Below are 27,993 nucleotides of genomic sequence, written 5' to 3'. Positions count from 1 at the left end.
GATTGGTTTTACATTTATTTTCCATTGCACAATAATATATATATATATACTGTATCTACAGTCTAAATTGTTTGTGGCAGCAGATTAAGTCAGACATCCATGTGAAATTTATTTTAATAAAACTGTACAAAAATTGCCTACTATGAGAAAATACTGCAACTCCACAGATATTCATCCCAAAAGACAGACAGATGGATGGAAGTATGGCGACTGAGAAACTCTTGAGTTCTCCTGCACGGTGCTGCGAGCTTAGCTTTTGCTTTCTATGCATTTCTACAGCGCAGGGAAAGCAAGAGTTTTCATGAAGCAAACAGCAACATAAACAGATGTACCAACAAAATAAATATATTCTCTCACACTTATACAATTGGCATGATCAAATCAAAATGGGACACGCGTCTGATTTGTGATGAAAACTTCAGTTTTGTTCATCTTGGTGGTAAATACAAATGCCAGAACAGACAATCTCTAAGAGGGATAATACATGGTTGTTTCAAGTTTGTAAACACTTAATATCATGCATCCTTCAATGTGCAATAAGAGACCATTTAGGACATATATGTTGCAAACTGAAGCACTTTAAAGTCGAGGCCACACTTTGTAGAAAGACTCAGCGGCCCACCGAGAGGAGATGACCCTCCTGCAGTAGCAAAGCTTGAATCTGAGAAGAGCATGTTCAATATATAACCAGAAAATGTTTATTGTCATGTCTGAATGATGGATAATTATGCACAACCATTGTTTGGACATTAACGTGAGTTATTCTATCCCAAAATTACATTAAAGGTATTCATTTTTAATAGATTATTGAAATTAAAAGTATATATATATATTTGTTTTCAAATATATAAATATATCATAGTATCATTAAACTGACACTGAAAACAAATCTGAGAGTGAAGCAATCAGCATAATTGGCAAATGACATAGATAAGCATAGGTTCTGTCATGTTTTGGTCCTTTCAAAAATAAGACAATGGGACAAGAAAAACTAAACACGCTAAAAATCATACTAACAAAATTATTTTAAGTACAAAAAATAGTGCAAAACCCACACAACTGCTCTTTGAAATGGGTTCATCTCAGTAGTATACAGTAGGATAAAATGAGCCAGCTAAAAGTGAAGGGTTGAATTCCAAAATGCTGTATATCCATCTTGAATGAGACATTTTTGGTGTAACTGACAGCTCGACAACTCTTAAGTATACAAGATGAAATACTCTAAAAATCTAAGAAAATGGATCAAAACCTCTAACATGCCTGCAACCATTTTCCAGGAGTCACATGATTTTCTTTGGTGGATATGTCATTTTGGAATGAAACTCTTCAAATTCACTTTGCCTGTCCTTAAAAACATATGTAGAGGGTGGTCATGCCCACAAGAAGAAGCTAAAGCCAATCTACTATCCCCCCGCCCCCTGCACACAGTAGACTTCTTAACTTAAGAGTGCCGTCCAAGGTATCCAGGCTGACTCTTACCATTTCGGGAAAAATCAAGACAACTCTGTGAAATTAAGCAACTCTTTGGTGTCGGAAAAGAACATGGCCGCAAGCGTACACTATGTCACGTTGCCTGAACCTGCACTGTCAGATTTGTGTCCAGCTGTCCCGTTATTTACAACATTTGGCAGCAATCTGGACCGACAAAGTCTTGTCTCTCTTTTCAAAATAAAAGACCAACAGGTAATGTTCCTACACTGACACAAATAGCAGCATATCCTTGCACCTCATGAAAAAGAAATCTAATTACAATGGAGTTCTAGTTAATCACATTGGAAAACACTGTCAAGCAAAAACAAAAACCTCAAAAAACCTATTGTAATACACTGCATCTATGTAGTATTATAAATATTGGCGCCCATACACATATTCCTGAATATATGTATGTTCACAAACACACAGACATACACATAGGTAGAGGTTAGCATATATGCGTCATGAGGCAAAGGCAGAAGAGAAACAGTTTTTAAGTGAAAGCTTGAGAGAGAGATGACCAATGGCACTGCGTGGAACACTCTGTGGTGCTTGGTCATGTCTACTGGCAGCTACGAATACAAAGACAGCATCACCATTTCCATTGTGCTGTAAGAGACACATGCTTCTTCCCTACACATTGAGAAACGAGACAAAAAATCAACTTCGGCTATGACAGAGTGACGAAAAGAAATCTGAAAATTTATAGATAGAAACTTGTAACCAAAATATACATTTATGCTAATCAATATTAAGGACAATCTTTGTCTTGCCCTTCAACATGTCATCCTTCTCATATGTCACTTCGCTACAGCCCCTTGAAAGCTAGAAGAATATAAGACCTTCAGGGGGATTCCAGTGTATCATCGCTTCATTTTTCTGATAGATCAATGTAAACTCTTCATCAGGGGTAAACATTTTCAGCACTTTTTAGCACATTTAATCCACAAAGGAAAAAACTAAAGTGAATGCCCAACATACAAACTTTTTACTTCTCATCCATTATACTGTTCCAATAAATAATCTAATTGAAAATAAAACCAAAGTGACTCTCTGAAAACACACCATTTGTCTTTCTCACCTAAAACAACTTGGTTGGAAAACGCTGTAAAAGGAATGGTCGGTGATGAACTAGTGTACTACCAGCCCTTATTCGATGAGAGGCAATAGATTCATCATCTCCCCGTCTATTCTCTACGGTTCTCTAAGTGCTTAAAAGGCCCTTTCTGGACGAAAAAAAAAAAAAAGACAAAAACAGACTAATAAAAGGTCAGAGATTAAACTTTAAACATAATTTAGACCAGAAAAAACAAACACACACAAGTCCTTCATTGATTCAATCATTCCTATAGAAACTTACATCTTCATCGACTTGATTAGATTTGAAGGACAAGGGGGTCATCAGACTTTTCTCCTCGTTTAAGTCCACTGTGTTTGGCAGACACCATAAAGGGAAGAGAAAGGAAAAGAGAACAATTGCAATCAGGCCTCCACAAGTACACGTTTTTGCAGAATTGTCTTTCCTCTTTCAGAACAAAACAGCAGGGTGTGTAGATATATATATGAGATATATATGAGTGCATTTCTGATGGATATGAAAGGTCCCCTCTCTCCTGTTCTGCGGACTGATCGCGAACATCGCCGCTCTCGAGCGAAATGGAAAGAGAGATTCCTAAGGGCTCCTCTTCTTCCATTTCTTTCCATTCTCATTACGTTGGGTCGGCCAGTGTCTACTCCGCGGCAGTCCTCCGGTGACTGAGGTAATGCAGAGTGTATGATATTGTGCTGAGAATAAAAGCATGAGTCTGTTGAGCAGAACCCCCCGTGGAGAGAAATAGAGAAGAGAAGAAGAGGGACCTGCAGCTCCTAAGAGACACTGGTGTTTGCGTGATTACAGAGTCCGATGCTCCACACACTGCCATCAGAGCTGGTACCACTTCTTATCTTTGTACTTCAGCATCATCTGAAGGAAGAAAAGAGGAAACATGAGTTGACCTGAAAACAATGTTTTAGGTGCTCAAAAAATGGCAAGTAATAATAATAATAATAATAATAAATGTGATTTATCTAGCACCTTTCATACAGGAATTGCATCTTAAAGTGCTTTACATAGAAAAAAATCACATGCACCAAGTGAATGCTTTACATAGAAAAAACAGATTACAAAATGAATGTGAAATAAGATGGAGAATAAAACCCACTTGATAATGATAATACGGATAAAAATTAAAAAAAAAAGACAATGCATAAAACCACAGAATAAAATACAGGTAAAATAGAGTAAAATAGTGCATACATCATGAGCATGTTTGGAAAAGGACTCTGCGCTGGCCATCATGGCTGCCGTTCTTTCCTCCAGCTCGCCCAGCTTCTGCCCTCTCTCGTCCAGAGCTATCCGGGCGCGGGCCAGGTCTCCCACAACGCCGGACGCTGCACCCTTCATGCCCTCCATGCTCCCTGGGCCGGGGATGTGCTGGGCCAGGCTGCGGGAGGCCTTACCTGCAGCTGTTTCACCAACTACCCAAGACAAAAAAAGAGGAATCCATTTAATGTGTTAACAAATTCCAACATTCATCTTTGCACGTTCAAAGAAAAATCAAATGGCATCTTGGTGGTTGCATCAACAAAACACCTTTGACTGATTGCTCTGCTCAGTCAGTGACATTAAAAAAAAAACAGGATTATCATGTATATGTACAATTATTTTCCTGAGAAAAATCATGATTTGATACTCTGTACTCACAGAGGTCCTCCCTGTCCAGAGACTGAGCTCCTCCTCCAAAAAGGCCTTTGAAGAAACCTCTGTTAGGAGCCTCTGGTGTCTCCACAGGGGTAAATAACTCACTGAGCATCTCCTGAGGAAGACAGAAGCACCAGCACGTCTATTTCAATCTATATCCCCAGTAGAAATATAGACTGACCTATAAAGTATAACACTGGGTTTTTTTCTTCTTAAACACATACCATGCCATTTCAGGTGCAAATAATGGACAGGAAATTATGTAATTTTAGTTTTATGAAAGGAAGGGATAGTGTTCCTTCAACAACCCTGATTCCAAAAAAGTTGGGACACTGTGTAAAACATAAATAAAACATCCTTTTTGACATACACTCAATTGAAAACAATGCAAAGACAAGATGTGTAATATTTCATCAATCCACTTCAGTGATTTTTGTAAATATATGCTTATTCTGAAGTTGGGACAGGAGCAACAAAAGACTGGGAAAGTTGTGAAACGCTCCAAAAAAACCTGTTTGGAACATTCCACAGGTAAACAGGTTGAACTGGTCGGCCCCCCCACAGAGGATGCTTGGTGAAGGTATAATTGGTTTTGCGCTGGGAAGCCTGAAGATTCATGACAAGAATGATGCACTACGTCGAGGTGACACTACATTCTTCAGTCAAAAAATTCTCTGCAAAACCAAACTCTATTTAAGCTTCTTTCCTACCAGCCTACATGAACTTTTCTTCACACTTGGTCAAATTCAAATTTTTCAGAACCCATTCACCAATTAAGAGCATCTGACCTGCAGGTTATCGCAGGTCTCCTGGCTATAGGTGATCCTCTGGATCTCGGTGGCAGAGGTGAGGTACAGGGCCTGACCCAGGTTAGAGAAGCAGAACGTTCTGGCTATGCGCATATCTGTCAGCGGCAGGTAGTTCACATCCAGCAGAGGCCTTAGACTGGGTAAACTGTGACGATAAAAAGACGAGACATTATTTCTTGTGACACTGTAACTTTAAGAGTAGTAGCTGTTCTGATTTTAGCAGACATTTTCAAAGTAGATACCAGTAGAAGCTACCGGAGATTATACCTCAGAGTCATGATATGCCCGTTTGCACAGAAACAGGTAATGCAGTTTGCTCCAGCCATCTGCACGACATCAGCCCTCAGCACAAAGGAGGTCTCCGTGATGTTGTGTTTGTAGATGCGGGTTTGGGAGGGCATGGCCACCACCTTGGCCTGTTTCTCTGAACACAGCACGGCGAACTGGGAATCTTGACCCTCTTGTGATGAGGGAGGGGAGGCCGGCCTGCGCCTCCGGCTCTTCTCCCTCTCCTCGTCTGAGGCGTTCGAGTCATACCATGGCTCGTAGGAAGGGGGCAGCAGAGTTCCAGTGGCGTCCAACAGGGCCATAGTCAAAATGCCTCCTTTGAGACTGACCAGAGTGCCTGAAGAACGAGTATCACAGAGGTATTGTTTTTCATTTGGATTAGAGACAGCCTTCAAATTACCACAGAATATCCAGCTGTTTTTTACCTTGGTCCTCTTTAACCCTGTTTTTAGAAAACGGTTGACTTTAATATATATATGCGCATATGGTTTGAACAACTTAATTTTTATTATATTCAGAGGGCACATTACAGGATGAGTGAACAATGCACTTAAAGCCTAAAATGACAAGCTTTGGGTAATATGCCCAACTTCTGCTCTCTACATCTACACTGAATTAGCCACAATGTGTGGACTTTTAAATTCTGATTAAAAAGTTACATGAATATATAAAAAGTGACTCCGTAATAACTTCAGGAGGGGCTGAGATTTCTGGGACTGAAAACTGATCTTTCTGAAACAAAACTCCTTACACACAGATTTTATGTGGCCACAGTTTCCCTCTGTCCCTCCCTGCCACCACTTCCTTCCGAAAGAAACCACTCAGATATTTCAACTATGAAGGTCAGAAAGAGTCATTCTGATGTCTGACATCCTGCTGTACATAGCTGGCTTCCTCAGATCTGTTAGGAAAGTGTGATTTGAAGAGGCTTGGAGTAATTACTTTGTAGATTAGTCTGGGAGATACTGTAAGTCCTAGTACTGTTGTTTCAGCTCCAACTGTGTCCCCATACATCAAGTTCAGCTCAGCATCTTACCGCAGGAGGAGATGCCAACCGGTTGCTGCAGCCTCTGGTCCCCACCAGGCGGCAGGCTAAGGGCCACCATTATCACAGAGCCCTGGGTGGTTCCCACCAGCAGACAGGGGCTGACCAGGCTGTCCATCTTCCTGGGGAAGCTCTCACAGAAGTGAAAGGCAGAGATGGCCTCTCGAGATTCTCTGTCTATGCTGGTTACACTTGAACTACGCGAGCGGGTGAATGAGTTATCCTTGGCATCTGGACAGCAGGACAGGAGTGAGCACAAAAATGAGAGAATGAGGAAATGAACTGTGTGAAATGAACAGGGAAGTTTACAGAGGACTTCTCCATGCAAACAGAAGAATTAGAGATGTTATTGGCTCAAAATCCACTGGGTCAAAACTCAGTTAACATGTTAGAGCTATGTTCTGCTACCATAAGTTTGGTGAAGCACATCCTCAATTCACACTCATGTCTTTTACGGAAGTAACACAGTACACCAGAAAGCTTTTTGACATTGAGAAGCTCTTGCACGGTTTATACCCAAGGATGCATTTTCTTTAAATGGCTCCCACAATGTACTTTTTTGCAACTAAATTTGACAACAACAACATTCTCAATGTGAAAAAAATGTGCATGACATCCTCGTAGTACAACAGGGACTCCCAGGGAAGAAGTGTTATTTAAGGAGCAAGAATTATTCATGCCTCATTACTGTGCTGACGGCAGATGAAACACAAGCTTTTACCCTCTTTAAAACGCTAATGAGGGATCCCGACAGAAACACAAAAAGATCTGTGACACAGAGGGGAAGGCTAAACACACCGCCCGTCATGTGTTTTCTCCACAAGGAAAAACTGTAAATAAGAAAAGCAAGATTTTTAACACCGAGCGCAGTCAGGTCAGCGGAGCTTCCTCAAAAAGAATGAAACGGTCATTGTGAGAGGATTAGTGTCACATGTCAACCCATTCAGAATAAAAGCCCCAGCAGTGGTGGGCGTTAGTACCAGTTATCCCACTTCAGACCAAGTCAGACTGTGGCTGGTCCACTCACAGGAATTGGGGGCTGATTTAGTTCTACAGATGGCCCCTTTCTGGCTCATCCTGGCTGCCGCCTTTCCTTCTTCAACGCAACAAAAGCGCTTCTTACATGTGAGTGAGCGCCATCGTTGGAACCTCTCCTCTGCTCACAGTGCAAACAGAGAGTTCGTATAATATCCCAGGACAATAGGAGTCTCAAACATACACCAACATGCTATTTAGACATAAGCAGGTCTCTCACAGACGTATTTTACAGCTTCAAATTCATGACATGTCAAATGACATAAGCAAATGACATAAGCAAAACCTGTAAGAAAATGTAAAGGATCTTAGGAGCTAAAATTCAGTAGTTTTGGCTTACCCATGTCTGGCTTTTGCTCGCTAGACGAGCTAATTTTCCGTGACATCTTGGCTGTAACAGAAAAAATACTCCCATTTTATTTTTTGGTGACTAAAAATGGAAAATGCTTTTAAAAAAAATCTAATAAGATTTCAATTAAGTACAATCAAATATTCCGTAATTAGCATTTCGGTAATTTGTGACATTGTTTTTACTGTGAAAATCAGTGTGCAATCATAGAAAAAAATCTGATCTTGAGTCATTCTTAAGAGTGGTGATACATACTGAAGGACAACTGTTGAGGACATACATACAGTACATTATGCCATACATGGGACAACTCTTAGTGTGTGCAACAAGACTCCTCGTGGCTTTATAAGAAGAATATTGTGATTACAAAAACATTTTAAATGTTTAGAAGCTGGTGCTTTGAACGCTGTTGCTAGCTAACAGGGGTGTTGCCAATCTAAAGTATAAAACCCCAAAAGTTGCCTGTTACAGTCTATAACCACCCTTAGAGAAACCCTGAGAATACAAATGAGGCTGAGAGGCATCACAGACAACCAAACGGCCTATAATGTCAAACAAAGCAGGAGGCAGACACAAGAAGTAAGATAATTGCAATTCAGTGAACATAGTTATGCAAAGAGAGTGGGAGGAGGAAAAATCAGTGGGTAGCCAAACAGTTAACACTGAACTGAAACCCTGGAATCAGAAACACGCACAGCAGTGTCTACAATCGAAGAGAAATAATTCACTTAAACATTTAAGTGACACAGACATTAGTACTGTAAAGAATAAGGCATGAAGCAGATTTTCTATGCTTTGAATGAGTAAAAAAAAGCAACATTTGCCAATTTGGCATAACGTGTTCAATCCAGAGCTGTGCAGCAACAGCCGACAGCTTTCTGACAAAAATCTGCATAGAAAATCTGAGGCCTGAAATTCGAAAGATGTCCTGTCATGCATTTGAAAGAAGAATCCTGATTAATTTCATAAATCAACTACACAAACCCCCAAACCATATGATTAGCAAAAATCCATTTCTTGAATGCACTTCTTTCTGTCATTGGCACAAGATGCACAGGTCGACGTAGGATTAAGGCACAGTGTGGTTAGAACGCTGTCATTCAGAGAGAAAGAGGGAGTGATCAGAAAGAAGACATCTAGAGGATACAGTACCAAAGTCATTGGCAACCGTCTTGGAAAAGCGTCTGCTTTTGAACTTCACTGGAAATAAGGTTCAAAAAGACAAATCAGATAACTGCAGCCATTTTTAAATGCTTAAATTAAGGGGACATGCAGCTCTTAACAATACAGTACCCTTCTCTATGAACTTCTGTTTGCGTTCATCATCTGAATTGCAAGGTGAGGTAGATCCTACATGACAAAGTGAGGCATTTGAAAGAGATGTTTTTTAAAATAATAAACAGATCTGGGTTTTTTTTGTATGACTCACTAAGACTCCAGGGAGGCTTACCTGAAGTAGGTGATTTGCAGCGGTCTTCTGAGGTGTTGGACCCATCGTTGGAATCACAGGGTGCTGAGGAAGCCACAAAGATTGGGATTAAACGTGGCAGAACTAGGACTACAATTCATACGTAGTGGAAATAATAAAGGGTCACCTATTTGAACAAAGGCAGGGACAACTACCCATACAGTGTAGGAAATAAGCCACGCCTGAGTTCACTTCACAAATCTAGAACAAATCTGTTAGCTCAGGGTGTCAGTACAGTTTGTCTAGTCAAACAGGCAGCAGGGTTTCAAGATACACTACCTGACTTTGCTTAAGTGCCCCTAAGTCTCAAGATTTTCTCCCAGCTCACTGCTGATGTCTTTAAAACAGTCAATATTGAGCTTTGTATTTTTATGAGAAAAGGGGGAAGGCTTAGAGGAGGGACATGATACTGTAGGGGAAGGAAGAAATTCTGACACAACATGACTTACTGAGGTGAGATGAGCGTAGTTTTTTCACAGACTCAGTATACAAGTTAGAAAGTCTGGACATGCAAGACGTCACAGTTGGAATGTCTTTACCAAATCACAGAGAGAGACCAACAGGAAAAACAGTGAAACAGAAAAATGAATGGACATCATAACTGCAAAAGAAAAGAAAGCTGAGTGTCAGAGGCTCGCTGCTGGATTTCTAACGGAAATTTAACTTTAAAATATATCTATCAGATAGAATTGCTGCAGAGTGTGCAGATTAAAATGCATTTCATGGCAGAGAACCCAAATAAAAGAATCCAGCACCAGGCCGCTGACACTGAAAAGAGTGAATACAAACAGTGAACGACAGGATGATAAGGCAGAAACAAAAAACACAGTAAAAGACATGAGAGCCAAGCAAATATAGATGAATCATGTGTTGTTTTATCATAAAAAGGAACACAGCATCCACTCTGACTGCACAGATCATGAACACACATGCTCTACTGTCTTCTGTTTGCCCAACTGAACAGATGGAGAATCTGTCAGTGATGCCCCCTGTTGAGGCACAGGAGCTACTGCAGGGGGCGGTGCTCATGGTGCGAAGTCACGGCTGCTGCCAAGTGTCAGCCCTGCCTTCCTAATCCACCCCCTAAACAGCCAGAGCCGCTCATCTTATTGGTAATTATTAGAAATATATACAGCATTTATTTCAGGGCTATAATGTTAGTCGTGGCTGGCATTTAGCTGCGGAGCGCGACCAACGGAAAAATGTTGCCGTGCCGCTCACCTCCAGAGGGCTGTCGTGGTTTGCGTGGGGAGCGAGGCTGCCTCTGGTAGGGGTCAGTTGGGCTGTACAGCTCCGATGTGCCCATGTTGAGGAGCAGAGATTTCTGGAGGTAGTTCACCACAGCCAGGCCGTTGCTGTTTCCAAACACCACACTAAGACACAGGAGGGATGAGGAACACAGTGGGGTTAGGATTCAGAAACTGTTTTTGCTCTCTAAACTCTAATCTATGACACAGAAAGGCTTATTTACACTTGTACTTTAAAAAATGGTTGCTGCCTACTGTGTGTGACAGGATGCAATTAAAGCTTCTTGCTGCTGGACAGGGATAACCACCACTATCAAGACAAGTGTGGGCATAAAGCGATCTCACGTCAAAATATCAAGTGTACATGCGGTATGCAGACTTACAGGCCGTAGGAGGAGTTGATAGCTAGGCTGGTGATTGGCTGAGGTGGCTCCCCGCTCACCCACACCAGCTGGATCACCAGCTCCACCTGGTAGCCCGGAGACTGCTTCAGCGGGGAGCTCCGCACCCTGCATCAAACACACAGCGAGATGAGACAGCAGGCTGCACTTCACACTGGAATGAATTATCGCCCGTTGGGTAAGCCACGCTGACAATATCATCAGTTTTTTTCATTATTGCTATTCCCTCTTCTACCCTTTTACTGTCAAAACATTCTCATCATTTTTAATATTTTTATGAAGAGGATTATTTTCCCCTGGTGTACTGATGTGGAAAATTTGTGAAGGATTGAGCATCTGACCAGAGGGAGTGAATGGATGACTACATCACTTACTTAAATGACCTTTTTGCCATCAGTTTTCAGCGTACTGAGTGACAACCCGCTGCAAAATGACCGAAATAAAAGATCCACATTCAACCTTTTAGTAAAAAAAGAAAATGTAACTGTCCATACTGCAGGCATGGTATATTGTCCCGGGGTCCGTCGGAGGAGTTGCTGCCTGTGGAGGGCTGAGTGGGAGGCTCGCTCTCCTGAGGGCTGGAGGAAGCTCCTGGGGTGGGCAGGGTGGGAGTCTGCTCCCCTCCTGGATCAGGGGAGTCCCCATCGCTAAACTCACACTGCATCCGCACCTCCAAAAGCTAAAGACAGGAGATGATGCATCACAAAAAGGCTTCTTATTGGACATGTTGACCATCACCTCTCAAATCAACTAAGTCTCAAGATCGAAATAATGATTAAAATAAAATGATGGCCCACCCACCTGCACAACTTCAGTGGTGATTTCTTGTTTGCTGAACCTGTAGACGATAATGTGGGCGGACACCCCGGCCACACACAGCATCCTGCTCTCAGGGCACCAGGACAAGGTCTGGATTGCAAACGGGTCCTCCTCTACTATATCTGTACTTGGCTTCTCCTCCTTCCCACGAGCCCTCTCAAACACCTTGGCAGTCTTCAGCTTGTATAGCACTTGAAGCATTACTTTGAGAAGATGTGGTGATGGAAGACATGGTTCAGTTAATGTACTCATGGTGGTGACCACATCAGAATAGCATAAGATGCCATGTGTTCAAGTGAATCATACACTGTAGTTGCAGGCAGCATTAAGTGCACAATGGTGGTGCCACTTTTCTTCTCAATCTGCAACATTTGTTTAACTGTTGCTTCACTCTGATAAAGCACACGCTCAGATTGAATGCTGCAGCCTGACTAACCACCATGCATGTCTTGATGACATCATGCTTTATATAGCCTGCATATCAGTTGTTTTTAAACTCAATAAACACAAAATATTTGACTGGAATTTCTCCCATTTGTCCAGGACACTAAAATCTGACAGAAAAATCTGTAGTGGGTGTATATTTATGCAGATGACACTGTTGTGTATACACATGCTTCAACAGCACAGAGCTGCTTCAAACCTTGCTGTGGCCATGGCAATAGTAAAATTGATCAACTCTGTCATGAGGCAAAACAGAAACTGAAACTCTCCTCAACTGGTGCCTAGATTAAAGCATATAATATGAATCTTTCCTACATGATGACTTTGAGTGGAGATACATGGACGTTATATCTGCAAATCCAACATTTCCACAAGTTTAGATAAAAAGTCCACTCAATATTGTCACTGTAATATACTTCACAGTTGTGTATTGTATTCAAAAGGTTCAATCAATGAGAATTGAACAGTTTTTTTTCTTTCCACTGCTTTCAATGCTGCTGTAATGCCCCAATTTCCCCCACTGGGGATAAATGAAGTTTATCTTATCTTATCTTAGCATGAATTTTACTCACATGCAGAAGCGTCCCAAAATTTGATCGACCCATCAGCATGTCTATTAAAGGGGGAAAAGGAAACGAAAGAATATGAGATTAATTGTTCTCTGAGACAGTGTCGTGTTCGTTTGGAATGGAGGTCAGTAAATCAAAACAACAAATTGTTGATTTCTTTCATTAATATTTAGTCACTGACCCAGTGATTATGATCTCTGGGTAACTCTGAGTGCCCTGGCCCCAGTTTCCTCCACTAATGGGCCATTCCTGAGAAAAGAATGAAACATATTTTAAAGTTACAAATATATTAATATGAAATTGTTTTAGTTTTTTGCAGGGTTCTTTCAGTTGTGCTACCAGTTTAATTCTGATATATTTTAAACATTACACAGAGCAGTATTTACCTTCTTGCTATAACCTTGTCTCTTTTGCCGGCTGCCGACGGAGTAAAGTGCAGGAATAAGTTCAGCAGGGCAGTCAGCAAAGTACTCACAGCAGGTCACTGGTGACTCATGGATAGTCAGAGGATATGGATTCTCAAATATTGGGTACCTGTCAAGACAATGTGCATTAGGTCAAACATCTTCATAATATCTGCACTTGTGTATCAATTTGAGATGCAAACTTGCTTGCTGCCAATCAATACTCAAACTGACCTACCGGCAAGTTTAAATGTCCCATGAAATGGCTTTGATGTTGTAATTTTATATCCTTTATAACTTTATTGGAATTTCAAATGTTGTTGCAAATTAAATCTAATGTTAAAACAAAAATGTCTGGCATCGGCCCTTTAAAATGACAGAACCAGCCACTTGGACTGCAACCATTGCACTCTGACACCCACATATAGAATACACTTCAACCTGTGCTACTGCTGCCAGTGATAGGCAGCTGGCAAGTTTCAACAATCAGTTGGGAGGAATTTGGAGGCACCTCTGTGTGCTATAAGAAAATCCAGGACTGCATCGTCATCATTTATGTTGGCTGGACTCCCCTCAATTCATCAAATTAACTGAGTTATATCTTTATTTACACCGGCTGACAGTGCAAGATGCATCAGCAATAAAAAATCCTTCACACTTTTCAAGAAAGAATCTTTTTCAGCATATAATTGGCATAAAATTGTAAACAGAGACGCAACACACCCAGAGGAAAAAAGAAGAAAAGAAAAGAGACATTACAATTAAAGTAAAAAGAACATAATGCTTGACTGCAAAACAAATCCCTCTGGTAATTAATTAAGGTTTGACATTCTATTTTTTTATGGGACCTTTAAAGAATAGGAGTTGGTCAACAACAGACATAATTGACTGTGACAGCTCTTGTGGGTTCTGTAAATTCATTACAATTATCGTACATTATACATTCATTATTACAACTGTCTGAAAGTCTGAACGGTCTGAATCGCACATTGCTGCACAATTCTGACTGAAATGATCAATATGGTTAAATAATTAGCAGTATCTCTTGTATGTTGTCTATTAATATAGCACGCTTGATCTTCTTTGATGCATACAAACAACACTCTATATTTAGAAAGCGGAATAATTACCCAATCTGTCCGAGGTCTATCACAACTAAATCCTTCTCGAGGAGGACCACCACAGCATAAGGCTCCTGAAAGTCTGGCGAAATTAAGATAAAATATAAAAGAACAGCACAAAATGAACCAGGTAAATGATGGCATATCAGTGAGCTGATGAGACAAATGGACAGAAGCTGTCCCGAGTGGAGTATTGCAGCTCACCATTTGGATATGGAGTTTCACACAGTGTTAGGAAATCGACAATGGGGTAGTCCATCTCCAGGACAGCAGTGCTCTTTCCGTGCATCACTGTCAGACAGGCTCTCCTCCCCACTGTATCGTAAGACAGGCCTCCAGACAGGACCATGAATGGGTCCCTGAGTTCAGGAAACAAACACATGCACACACACAGTTTAATTGCTTATTCGATACATTTCAATTTGTTGTGAAAAGCTACTCGGTCCAATCAATGGTAAATGGGTGAAAAGGGACACAAATTTTTTACTGTTGTGTTTTCTCTGGAGATTCTTTGCCCCCATTTCAAGAGCATCTATGACAGGAGGAGCTGACTTTTTAATTATAATGACAACTATATTAATCCCTGTCCTCTAATACCTGAGGAAAAAATGTAAGGGATAATTAGATCAGCTTCTGTGAAATAGTTAATTTTTTATGTCACGCTCTTTAAGAAAGTTTTCTCTCTTTACTCTGTGACCTTGACGTAACGAGCTTCTTCTCCTCAGACGGAGACAACTGTGTCAACGGTGATCACGACGTGATTGGCACGTGACCTCAATGGAACGACAAATCATTTGTCATGACTAAAATCATTTACTAATGATCACAACAAAACAAAGCCTGTGAGAGCATAAGCAATTAGACAGCTCTCCACCTAATTTCCATCAGCTGAAGGAGACGATCAAAAGGAACAGCCTGTTAGTAATATGCTGATGTGATAGAATAACAGGAAAGGCCACTTTCAGTACAGGATATGGATTCAAACCAGAGTCGGTTAAGACACAGGATGGGTGGGAACTTGCTACCATCACACTTACCCAGCCCTTGTTGTTTTGTATTCCACCTTCAGGATAGGCTTGCATGGTTCTGGCTTTTTTCCATCCTTAGGCTGCTTTCCTAATGGAGGTCAAGTGGCAACAATGCATTTCATTTTAATTGCTGCTGGTCACGTGTGGACATGCCGCCACCATCAACCTGTTTTTGTCACAAGTCAGTCACACCTCTAAGACTGGAGGCACTTTGAGCTACAATATGTGCTTTTACAGACATACTTGGCTTCTCTTCAATATGCCTGTGCATGTGCATGTGTGTGTATATTCACAACTGTGTGTGTACAACAGCTCCTACCGTGTGGTGTGATGATCTGTGCAGGCTTGGCTGGAGCTCTTACATTCCATGTGGTCAGAGTGCCATCAGAGTGGCTGCAAACAAACTGTTTACCCTCGTGGTGCCAGGCTACTGAGTGGATCGCCTGAAAGACACGCAGCAGCACATCGTGACAGAGTGAGAAATAAAGTACATGCACATTTTACAGCTGTGCAACAATAAGTAAATCTGTAGCAGCTCTGTGTGTGACCTATTTAAGAGGACAAGGCTGGACTATTCTATTCTGTTTTCTTATTTTTAACAAATCCCATTGACAAGATCAGGACATTACATAGGCACTCAGCCTCAAGCATATTGGTTCCTATTGAAAAGACAAGTCTTTGAAAATGGATCATGAATAAGGCTTAAAAAAAAAGGCTTAACACTATCCAAAACCAGCTGGGCACTAGCAGGTATGTCTGATAACAGAATGGTGTGTGTGGGATTGGCTCAGAATGAACTACAGCATGTGTGTTAATCAGATATGTCGTCCAGTGCAACAGTGTGGCTCAGTGACGTGTTTTCTGAACAACAATGGAGCTCTATGGCACGGAGGAGTAATATATACAAGGGCAATGCTTTTTTTTGTAGGACCAGTTCATTGTTTAGGTCATTTCATTCACGGGATTGCAATCAGAAAAAGTAGTAGTATAGTTTCACCAGTATTACCAGAGGTATCCTTTAATAGTGCTTGAGTGCTTTTATTTTGATGCTTCGAGAAAATACGAATTATCTTGAAATACTTGATCAAAACAATTTGGCAAAACTTCATGCTATTTGCATAATAATCAAAATAATCTATTCTACTTTGATTAACTGGATATCATCATAATTCCAGTCTGCTTATGACTGACAAACATAGCTTCACTTTCAAGTGGGCAGCTGTTTCAGGTTTCATGAGAAAACACTAAGAGCTGCTGGTCAGTCACATGTGATGAAAGTGACATATTATTCAAAAGCTACAAAGACCAAACATGTTGCTGGCACAACAGTGAAAAAAACCATGAACTAACTAACTAACCACTGGAGTGGAAAGGATATAATGCCTTACCTCATCATAATTGTAGCGGTAGTCAGCTTTTTTGCACTTCAAGTCCCACAACACCACTACCCCACACTCAAATCCAATCAGAAGCTGCAATAACAAGAGAAGCAAAGCACAGCTCAGCTGACTGCTGTGAAACCACATTCTGCACATATATATAACTCAGGCTGGAGTTCACACAGCTGCATCATCACTGTCAGTCAAGTTCAAAGATCTTTGACATTGAAACACTTTATTTCACTCACATCAGTCCCCATTCTTAAAGTATTGTTGATTAACAAACATTTGCTATATTACAAGCAGAAGTTCAAGTAAATAAGATGCTGTTGTACTCAATCAGAGAGGGATTATTCTGCTGTAAAAGGTTAGCTAGTAGGGCATGCACATGGTCATGGCCACATTCCTCACTTAGAAGACTTAACAGGTGCAATGCATTCTGGTCTACTGATGCCAGTGATGCTAGAAATCACTGGCATCAGTAGACTGCAATGATGTTCATCTCTTCTGCCATGACTCTCTCTGTGTGGAACACAGTGGAACGTTTCCATAAGCGATCAGTCCAGAAAGAAACCTTTTCTCCTAGATTTTCACACCAAAATCTGATGTTTACCATTGATATTTGAATTAGCTGAGAATTTTCTGCTATCACTCTCCGTTGTGGCTGCACAAGCCGTATTGACATTGTGCCATCAGCGTCGGAGCAGTTCTCCACAGAGAAGAGAAAAGTACACGACCAGAAAAAATGCTACAGTTCTGTTTTAGCTTTTGAGGGTTGAAATTTAACTAGTGGTCAACTATCAGTTACCTTTCCTTCATCCATGGGGTTATCACTGATGTGCACCACAGGCCCTGGGTGTGTCTTGGTGGATCTGTGCAAATTTTAGGGACAGAAGAGAAACAAAAGTGAGTGTGTGCAAATTCAAGAATATTTATGTTCTGCAGACTGACGCGATGTGTACCTGATGAGTAAAATGCATTTGATAAATGTTGTCTTAACATACTGTCTAGCTTTTATTAGTGCCAAAGAAAGATCAGGAGGCAATTAGGGAAGACATCCCAAAAGAAAAAGAATAAAAGTCGGAATATATGGCAGTGCATAAAGAAAAAAGAGCAACAATATAAGATGAAAATGTGCATCAGTGCACCAGAGAGAGAGACATGACATACGAGAGAGACAAATAGAGAGAGAGAGGGAGAGCAGGGTCACATGAGGGTCTATGAGAGATTATAGTGTGTGGAGACAGCATCACCGTGGCAACAGAGCAAGGGGCATGGAGGAAGTGAAGGTCTGGCCTAAAGAAAGTGTTGCTGCCTCTGAATGTGGTCTGGCTCCAGCGGCTAATGATCTCATAGCTGCTGATGAGTCGATACAGTCAGAGATGCAGCAGTGAATAAAAAGCAGGGATGGACTGGAATATGAACTCCAGTCGGTGATCACTGCATGAGCCACCATCAATACAGGCGACTCTTTCTATTTATAATTGTCGTAATAAATGGACGCATACAGCATGTATGTTTGAATGCAATTTAAAACTGAAAGAGTAGATTAACATTCACACAAACAGCAATGACATTAAGCTAAATTTGAGTGGGCTCACTTTCCACTGTAACATCTAAACATGATCATTAGGACCATAGCCAGCTTCCGTCCACTGCAGGAGCCCTAGAATTTGAATTCACGAGTTTGCAGAGACAACAAACTATGAAGCAGAAAGTGCGATGAAAAGACTTCCCTATCCGAGGTCGCACAAGTCTTCTACAAAGAAATGAACTGAATATCATGTTTTAAACCTCACGCTGCAGCCAAGAGCTCTTTTCTTTAATCATTTTCACAGTCAGACAGCCAAAATCATTCCTCATCTCCCCTGTCTGTTTCAGAGACATTTATCTCAGCTGATGGCATACTTTGGTGTCCTGACACTTTCAACTCCCGGATCTAAAACAGCAATTTATCAGATTTCACCAGCAGCCTCACACACACACACACACACAAAACACACAAAACACACACACAACACACCTTTACACTCTACTTCCAATTTTAGCTGTCAGTCACTGTCTGAAACTATTATTTTTTAGCTGGCTGCGCTACAAGAATTACCAAGAAAGTGCAACTTCTACGAGCTGAAGTGTTTCATTTTTCCTGAACATAACTGTCATGCTAATAACATCTGTGCTATTTCGTGCACAGAAACAGGCACTGCAAGACTAGCATAACCAAGACAGTTAAACATTACTAGTCAGAGTGTTGGGTGACAGTGTTGGGTGACACTGATTCTATCCACTGAAATCTAATTTTACCTGCATGTGGCGCCTGCCAAGCTGTATCTGAACCCTGCAGAATGCATGGGCATCATGCACAGGATGTGATGTAAAATTCCCTCTGATCCTTACAGTGGGTGCTTACACGGGGGAGTGGGTGACACAGGATAAGTCACCGGGGTTATCAAGTGGGCATTTCCTATCACAGATGTTCCGTTAAATCAGGCAGCAAACACCTCCAGAAGTCTCAACAGCAAGTTCTGGCATGGCACAATCCCCACCTCCACACCGCCCTCACACTGATCAGAGCTACAGTATCCTCAGCTTACAGGACGCACTGTATCTGCAAACACATTCCTCTGCATTTCGGAGTTTCCTGGTCGAGTGTCAACTCACACAAGTGCACGGAGAAGATATGCAAATGGTTTGTAAGTAAAGGAGAGAAAAAAAAAGACAGTTGCGAAATACAGACTCACAGTTCGATGGCTTTGTTCCACATGATGACGTAGCCTGAGAGAGTGAAGGACTCCACGTTGACGATGTGGATGTTTCCTCTTTCTGTGCCGATGTAAAGCCATTTGCTCTGGAAGGGCAGGTGGCAGTATGTGATTCTGCAAGAGGAGACCATGATCCATCACAACCAGGCTTTTCATTATCTCATGACTCAATCCCATCAAAGAGTCACCCTTGTCCCTAATCACGCTGCTCCAACTGGAAGGAGTAGCAAGTGACTAAGATTTAATTACAAAGGCCTTGCTCTGTGTCACACTAATGAAGCCAGACTATATATAGATCAGTGGGGGGGTAGCAGAGTAAACACTGCTGTCTCCTCTCAACTCGTAGGAAGAATCATTCAGCCACAAAGCACATTGTCAGATGGACAGGGCTGATGGTAACTGTTTGAGTGTTGATCTGTCCACACATCGTATGTGGTGTCTAAGGCCATATTTCATGTGATTTTTGATTAAATGCGGACATTTTGACTAAACCTGGATGACAAACATATTCTTGCCTTGTCTTGTCTTTCTACATGACCAAAAAAACTGATCAGGCAATTAAAGCGTCATGAATGCAAGGCAAAAAGGGGGTCCTAGATTTGCATAGCCAGATGTATCTCTACAGCGTTGTGTCATCTCCAGAGAAAAGTCTGACTGCACCCAATACACTCTGGTTCTGGCTTGTTTGTATTTCTTTAAACCAATCACAACTGTCTTGGCAGGCACAAAGCCCAGGATGTAGCGATGGTACCCTGGCAAAATAATGGTGTTTTTTTTGTTTTTTTTTGGGGGGGGGGCGTGTTTTGGTGGAACACTTGCATACGAGGAGGCGAGCCCTGGCATTGAAATGGCGAAGTCCCTGCAAAGAACAGCTGCTTGCTTGTTTACGCTGGTACCGTTAGTGACCAGGTTAGGGTTAGGGTAACTTGCCATTTTCAGCACAGATCAGACTGCAGGTTTCTAGCTCAGTGGCTGTTTCCCATAGCGACGGGGGGTTTTAAAATGCAGTAGGAAACAGAAGCAATTTACTTACCCTTTGTTGCTCCTGTTTTGTTATTAGTTTTCTTTTTGTAAAGCACTAATTGCACAGGTTAACATTATTCTTACAATTATTATATCAATTTTTTTACTGAAAACAGCTGAGCTAAAAGGGGCTAAACAGCTCTGTAGTATAATTCTTTGTGGGTTGACACCTTTCACTTTGCATATTCATTTGAAAATATATAGATTTACAGATTTAAGGTTTAAATTTGAAAAAACATGACTATTTAACAACTATACCACAGATTCATCACCTGTTTACACGTTCGATTTTAGAAAAGAAAATAGTTGACGGTTGGTGGATAGATGACTAGAAAACTTTCAGAGCTGAGAGAAAATTCCCAGAAATGTAACATCATCAGCTAGAAGGCCTCGTGAATTCACTTTGCCTGTTTGTCCAGGAAAAGCCAATTTTTTGCAGAACCACAAGAGAACACTAATGCAGTATTTTTCGAGACCTGATGGCAACAACGCTGCTAATTGTATACTGAGAAGCATGTGGCCAGCTGTAAGTAAGACTGTCTGCACATTTTGTTCACACTTCACAGAGTGACAGATGCAGTGTCACTGCAAACAGAGAAGCAGAGAGGAGAGCACGTTGCTGTACCTCTCCCTGTTGAACTTGAGAGAATGCAGGATAGCTGGGATTTTTTGCCTCAGGTTCCACAGGTGGATGCTGTCATCAGCTAAGGCACTCACCAGCGCCCCCTGTGGGGAGGGTCAGAAACAAGGGGGAGTTATTTGAATGCACAAATCCCCTTGTGGCATGGTACGGCTATCATGAGCACACAACTATGAGGGCATTATGGAGGCATGTGGGTCACAAAACTAGGGTTACAGCCAAGTCAATTAATGAATAGAAGTGATTCATGGCCTACAAACACTGAATAAGCACCAGAGTCTATGGTGCCTGCTACAACCCTGATTCCAAACAAATTGGGATGCTGTGTAAAACATTAAAACAGAATGCAATCATTTGCTATCGGCTTTACAAAGTGTTTCTAAGCCCATGTAGTTATATTCTTTATACAATCATGAGTTCACAAAGTGGTGAACTACTGAGTCTTTCCAGGGTGCTCCTTTCATATCCAATCATGATATTATCACCTGTTACCAATCACCCTGTTTACCTGTGGAATGTTCCAAACAGGTGTTTTCGGAGCATTCCACAACTTTCCCAGTCTTTGGTTGTTCCTGTCCCAACTTGTTTGAAACATGTTGCTGCATCAAATTCAGAATAAGCAGATATTTACAAAAATCAATTAAGTTGATGAGGTCAAACATTAAATATATTGTCTGGGTATTGAGTATATAGCAAAAAGTATTAGCAAATTATCACATTTTGTTTCATTTTACACAGGATTCCAACATTTTTGGAATCAAGGTTGTAGTAAGAACTTGAATAGACAGATGCAGGAGACTGTGGACAGGCCTCGAGTGAAGGGGTGGCGAGGCAGAGGAGACAAAACCAAACAAGGACAAAAGGGACAGGTGATGGTAATGACAACAAACCTCGTTGATCAGGAACTGGAGCTGGATGACAGCGGCACCGCTCTCATGCTGACAGTAGCACTCCACACCCGCACGGCCAAAGCTAAAAGTCAGATCAGTCAAAGAAAACTGGACTGCTGCCAGAGGAGTTCACGCAGAAATGTGGATAAAACTCTGCAAACACAACGTAAACGATCTGATACAACAGTGCCAAACATTGTGTGTTTGAATAACTGCGTATTGATCACTGTTTAATTCATCTCCGGCTTATTGCAGGTGTTTTTCATATCAAAAGTTTTCCAAGCTCTTCATTTTTAGCACTAAAAGTAAGGTGGCGTTTTCAGTTTGCATTTCTAAACAGGCACTGGCAAGAACATGAAACAAGTCAAACTAGTGAGTTATAAATAAAATCAGTGGGCCCTGTCTGCCTTATTTATTCACATGCGTCAGCCAGTATGACGGCAACATGATAAACTCTCATTTCTTTCTATTGGACTGTGGAGTCCAGGAGAATCCCCGCCAGCTAAAACCGGCTGCTCAAAAACAGCCGGGCGACCCATTCAGCCAACAGTAGATGTCAGGCCTCAATTTGAACTGTGTGTGAACTAAAAGAGGAGCAAAATGACTGCATGCGTGGCAGGGAGACTGTGGTGGAGCACTGCCACGTACTGTACGAACCAAAACCTCCAAATACTTTCACAGACAGCACAGAAATAAGGAGCACGAGGAGGAAAGGCTTGTCTACTTCGACCAGCCTTTAATCACTTTCACAGACAGACAGTATGTGCACCAATCACGCACACCAGCACAAAAAGGAGGAGGAAGCAGCAGGAGATCTAATCATAGAATCTCTATGCAGAAAAAAAAGGTGCACTGCTTCTCATGCTCTTAACGTGATAATGTCCAAGAAACACTCCAAAGACACACAGCCGTGTTCACTATCTGAGTCCACTTTGAGCTGACAGAGCATAATACTGTATGTCTGAACAGGATTAAACAAGCTGTGATCAAACAATCCCTCAGTGCCTTAAACAAACTAAGGTGGGGTTGCAGGAGACCGTTTAAGGACAGGCTCAGCAGGGGACATCACTTCTGCACAAGGATGGAGGCAAATACAGACTTTCAGACTTTAAGCCGGCATCAGTCGAAGGCTGTTGGCAACTGAACTCACATTCACCCGTGACCTTTCTGTCCAGTTTTAGCTCCTGGCCCCACAAGTTCTGTACAACATTTGTCAGAAATATTAATGGATATCATGTCTCCGCAGGTCCACAATGGTGGAGGAAGAGTCATTAAGTCTGTTTCATGGCCTCTGGTTGTGAATAAATAAGAGCAGAGCAGTAGTCTAAAGAGCAAAAATGTTAATATGCAACACTGTGTATTCATATTGCTAACATCAAGTAGGATCACTTCAGCAGCCTCATAACTGTTAGTGTTACTGCGTTAACTCTTCAGTGTACATGAATGTACAGGTGTCTCGAGTCTGAACTCATTCTGATGCAATGTAGGTTAATGGTGCCGCTGAGCCGAGCTGCTGTCTCGGCTGGCAGGAAACCGATGAAAAGATGAACCTCAAATAAGATTTCATCACTGATGTGAGCAAGTAGAGCTTTGTGCTGGCACTTCTGTCCACGCTTCATGATCAAAACCTTTACTACGATCACGTAAGCCACAGGTACAAACTACACAGGCTGTCGACTGAGACTGTTTTAGACTACAATACCTGCTTCCCTTCATGGCTTCATGTCATTAGCAGAACATATGCTTCTGAGACTGTGTCAGCACAGGAAGCCGAGTCACATTAGTCAACTGTGACTTCGCACGTAACACAATATCTTACTGTGAGGGAAACAGAAAGTTTAAATAATAGCTCCAGTCATCATCTTTTGGTCATGTGAATAGATTCCACTGAATTGAATCATTAAATTATTTCTTTAGAGCTGAAGCAATGAGTGACTATTTTTGGGTCTGGACTGTTGGTTGGACCAAACAAATAAAATGAATACATCAACTTGTGGGAAATGTGGGAAACTATGCAGGCCATTTCTAATTTGTTTCTAGTATTTCAGCTCAAACTATGAATCGAGAAAAGAATCAGCAGATTAATCAAACCTGAGTGCAATATTACTTATCTTTTACAGTCTACAGAATTCTTCATATTGGATTAAAAAAACTGTTTTGATATCATATCACAAACAGATATGTAATGAACGTGTTGCTCTCTGAACCTTTATGAGGATCTACACTTTGTTCCTGAAAGTTTAAAACATCACACGCACTGAAGTCGCCCTCCCTGAACATCAACACTTCCCCATTCGGTAAACCAATGTGGTTCACCACAGCATTTCAACATCAGCAGGTTTTCTTGTGTAGGCAACTGATAATCATCGTGACAGGAAGCTATCTTTTTGTGCTCACTGACACATGAAAAAAAGAGAAAATGTCCTCTGCAGCGTTTCTTAAAGTCTGGGTTAAAACCTCGTTAACGACACTGAAGAAGAGGAAGCTACAGGCTAGTGGGCTGATCCATACAAGCTATGTCTGCAGCGGTCAGCTTATCAAAAACAAACTTCTGACCTCCAGCGTGACCAGTCAGCTGCAAGAGCATATGAACTACAATGCAATGTAGTGAAATATTTAATCCATTTTGTACAAACTTTCCTTTTTCCCTTTAAAAGTGCAAAACATTTCCTCTGTTCCTGCATGAGTCCGAGCATTACAAAGAACGGGGGACTGTCTTCAGTAACACACTGATTAAAACACTGTAGTAGAGACAGATCTTGTAAAAGCAGACATTTATTGCTTGTAGACACCTCATTGAGCTTATGTCTACTGAGCTGTGGCAGCGTTTCCAAACTCCGGGGGCAATGAGGTGGATCGATACAGCCTGTCTTTTGATAAATGGACCTATTGCCTGAATGACAGTAATCCCATCAGCTCCACCTTGCACATTAGGACAACATGGAAGCAGTGTGTGTTCTCCGGGAGTTGCCCTGTAAACACAACACTCTCTTAATCTGGAGAGTGGATAAAGACGAGGATGAAGCCACTGCTAATGAAAATCGGAAAAAAAAGCAGATGGGCCTCCCGTGCAGCGTAGCAGCACAAAGGGGGACCCTGTGCATGCACACCAGCAGACCAACTCTAAAGACGTGTTGTAAACACCATAACCTGGATCTGACCAGACTATCACATGCAGCGTTTAATAGCCTGGAATCCAAGGGCAGTTTTGTTGCTGTGACTCATGGAAGTTGCTCGCTTAGCTGTAAAAACTAATTTTTCTCCTTGAATACAAACAAATACAAAACTGACTCCCAACTGCCCGAGGGGGCCACATTGCACTGTAGCAGCTTGATTGTGTGTGCGGATGTGTGTATGTGCTGTGCAAATCCAGAGATGTTTACAGCACATGTGAAGTGGCATCCTGGCAGAGGCTGGGCCGCACAGTTGATGAGGTTGGCTCCTCGGCATATGGCAGAGGAGCTGTTCATGCCACTGCAGAGATACCACTAATGAGCCTGGTGCTCCAGGAGAAGGAGGCTGCTGTCTGCACAGAAACACATCCTAGCTAGTGTCTACCTCTGAGCCCTGCACTTCACTCTGTATGGTTGGGATTTTATTTTTTGCTGTGTTGGATGACAGGAGGGAAAGACGGGTCACTTACTGTCTGAATTCCCAAGAGTTTGTGGAATGCCGCAGGGCGACTTGGTCATATGACGTTTGCGGAAAGGATGTCAGGAAGTTAGACATGAGCCTGGTGTGTTGTTAATGTTTGTGTGTGTGTGCGCATGGCAGAGAGGAGGAAAAATCACTGGAATCATCCAAGCTTTACTTTCCTTGTGTGGCCCTCTTCATTTTCATTTTCCGGTGGAAAAAATAAAAGGATACAGCCTCAAAGCTCCAGACTGAGTCCCGACGGCCAAGATTTTCTGCACGGGGTCAAAAGCCATTGAGGATGGTTGATATGGAAAGCCATGACGCACAGTCTGCAGGAAAGAGCAGAATTTATATTAAACCTCCAGTCAGCTAATCAATCATCTTCCACAGGCAAGCTGGCATTACTGGAGAAAAAAAAAAAAACATTACCATAATCTCCCAGAAATGTAATCCATCAATGTGGAAAATTAGTCTTATTATCAAAGTAAATTAGATAAAGCACAAACATTAGTGCAAATGGGGACTGGAATATTTTTCTCATATCCGCCTGACATGTGTGCAGGCTCAATCCTGTAAGACATCAGTAATAAATTCATTTCATCCATCCTAAGGCTCACATTTTCAAGCACGGAGTGCACTTCATTGCCAGGATCTTGCAGTCCCCCAGCCACCAAAACGTTATCATCATTAGGCATCTATAACTCAATTGTTTGGGGTTGGAAAGCCTTGCCCAGACATCCATGAGCTCTGTGCAGCCTACAGCAGCATTATGCAACAGGTAATGCCATGGCCCTGTAACCTTGGGGACCTGACCTCTTCTGCTCCCAGCTGGGGCAGAAACTGGTGGGCTGGTGCTCCGAGATGTTCAACACATTTCACACAACCCCCTCCGGCCGGACCTAACGGCTAGTTTATTAAACCGTGCATGACTCAAAATCAGTTTGACCGAGGCTGGCATTTAAAGGATTGGTTCATGTTATTTTCAAGTCTGTTTCAAAACATCACATGCTTGTACGTTCAAGACTTCAAGAGGTGCTATTTTAATGTGAGTGATGATCCACAGTCCTGTTCAGTGTGAAAATGCATGCAAAGGTTTAGCTGAAGTAACATGTTAGACAAATCGACCAAAGTTACAGTCTTTTAAGCACAAAACACCAAAAGGGGAATGTTAACTAAAAAAGGCTGCATTATTTAAACATATGGGCTTAATTAGTTAAACTCAGACTGGACTCATATTGAGTTTTGAGCTGAAGAAAATGCATTTTCACACAGGAGGAGGATTGTGGATTTTGTCCTCCTAAATCATCTCAGGAAGGGATCTTTCCGCCGCCAGTGGGGACAGGAGGAGTTATTACAGCAGCCAAAAAAAAAACGCTTTCAGTGGACATGCATGTGCTTTATTATGACAGACTTGACAAAATGTGAACATACACTTTCACTGAAAATGGTCCTCCCTCCTAAGTCAACTGCAGGGAGCCGATTCGGTCAGCTAGCTGGCTTACAGTAGCGATGACACACAGTGACTTGAGGCGACGATTCAGTGCAATGCAAACAGCCACGGTGGTAAGACAGCCCGGATACAACCGTGGGACACAGCCAAGCAAGGCAGTCAATGATTCAAAATCACTCCCTGTTAATGTCCCCACAGTTACAACTTATGCGTTAATATTTACAGCACATTTCTGGTCTGCTCTGAGTGGTACCTGCGCACACTCAATGAATTGTCATCCCTATGAGCGCTGCTGATGGATGAAAACAACGCCAGTGTTTGGTCACGCTGCTGTCATCTGACTGTCAGTGTGCGAAAACAGTCCGTAAATGTTAGCTGCTGTTGACGGAAAACCCACCTTGCAAAGCTGAAAATGCTCCGACTGGAGAGTCTCCTGGATAACATCGTTCTCCCTGGGAGTACCCGGCTGAGCACTTGCGGAGGAGGAGGAAGAAGAAGCCGCTGTCAAGCCGTCCAGCACCTTTCTAATGTTAAACTTCTTCATTTTCCTCCGGTACAGACGCGACGTTGAAAAAACGGATCAAGAGAGCTACCATAAATTGGATAGAGAGGGGGTAGCTGCTAGCTAGTTAGCCGAAATAACGCACAGTTAATATCTTTCTGTATACATCTCACATGTTACGGAGGGTGTTGCCAGCGCACTCTCCAAAAGCACCCGAGACACGAACATTGATTTAGCGAGTCCTCTCCGATATCAGCGTTAATCCGCCATTTATGTGGCCAGCGTTGGCGTTATTCGATCGGGATCAATCGTTTCCGTGAGCTGCTTCCCCGGCCAGGGCTCAGCGGGTAGCAAACTGGCTACGGAAACGCAGCGAACTGCAGCGTGGACTGAGTCTGCGCACTGCGGTCACCCGGATGCTGGGTCGGCGTTATGGTGTGTTCTGTGACCCGTCAGATTCTGTGACCTCGC

At 42.1% G+C, this 27,993-nt stretch overlaps 1 protein-coding gene across 7 annotated transcripts; it reads right to left on the bottom strand.

Moving 5' to 3' along the window:
* Positions 1-3: 3 nt before the first annotated feature.
* On the bottom strand, positions 4-27,859 carry stxbp5b (syntaxin binding protein 5b (tomosyn)). 7 transcript variants are annotated; one of them, XM_041953278.1, is made up of 29 exons: positions 27,418-27,859; positions 25,802-25,899; positions 21,935-22,016; positions 21,030-21,130; positions 19,361-19,495; positions 17,428-17,491; positions 16,629-16,712; positions 15,560-15,683; positions 15,250-15,328; positions 14,417-14,571; positions 14,222-14,294; positions 13,074-13,221; positions 12,869-12,936; positions 12,691-12,731; positions 11,657-11,877; positions 11,350-11,534; positions 10,838-10,963; positions 10,429-10,580; positions 9,190-9,252; positions 9,033-9,089; positions 8,892-8,939; positions 7,731-7,781; positions 7,383-7,511; positions 6,347-6,586; positions 5,290-5,647; positions 5,002-5,167; positions 4,217-4,328; positions 3,770-3,990; positions 4-3,436 (listed from the first exon to the last, which is right to left on the bottom strand). In XM_041953278.1, the coding sequence occupies exons 1-29, from the start codon at positions 27,562-27,564 to the stop codon at positions 3,395-3,397; spliced, it is 3,570 nt and encodes a 1,189-aa protein (XP_041809212.1). In that variant the 5' UTR covers positions 27,565-27,859; the 3' UTR covers positions 4-3,394. The 7 variants fall into 7 exon arrangements, with proteins under 7 accessions (XP_041809212.1, XP_041809214.1, XP_041809215.1 ...); XM_041953280.1 differs by lacking the exon at positions 7,383-7,511; XM_041953281.1 differs by lacking the exons at positions 7,383-7,511; positions 7,731-7,781.
* Between the last annotated feature and the right edge of the window lie 134 nt (positions 27,860-27,993).

Source organism: Chelmon rostratus, chromosome 15 (genome assembly GCF_017976325.1).
Source record: "Chelmon rostratus isolate fCheRos1 chromosome 15, fCheRos1.pri, whole genome shotgun sequence".
In the NCBI taxonomy this organism is placed as follows: domain Eukaryota; kingdom Metazoa; phylum Chordata; class Actinopteri; order Chaetodontiformes; family Chaetodontidae; genus Chelmon; species Chelmon rostratus.
This window is presented reverse-complemented; position numbering and strand designations above follow the sequence as displayed.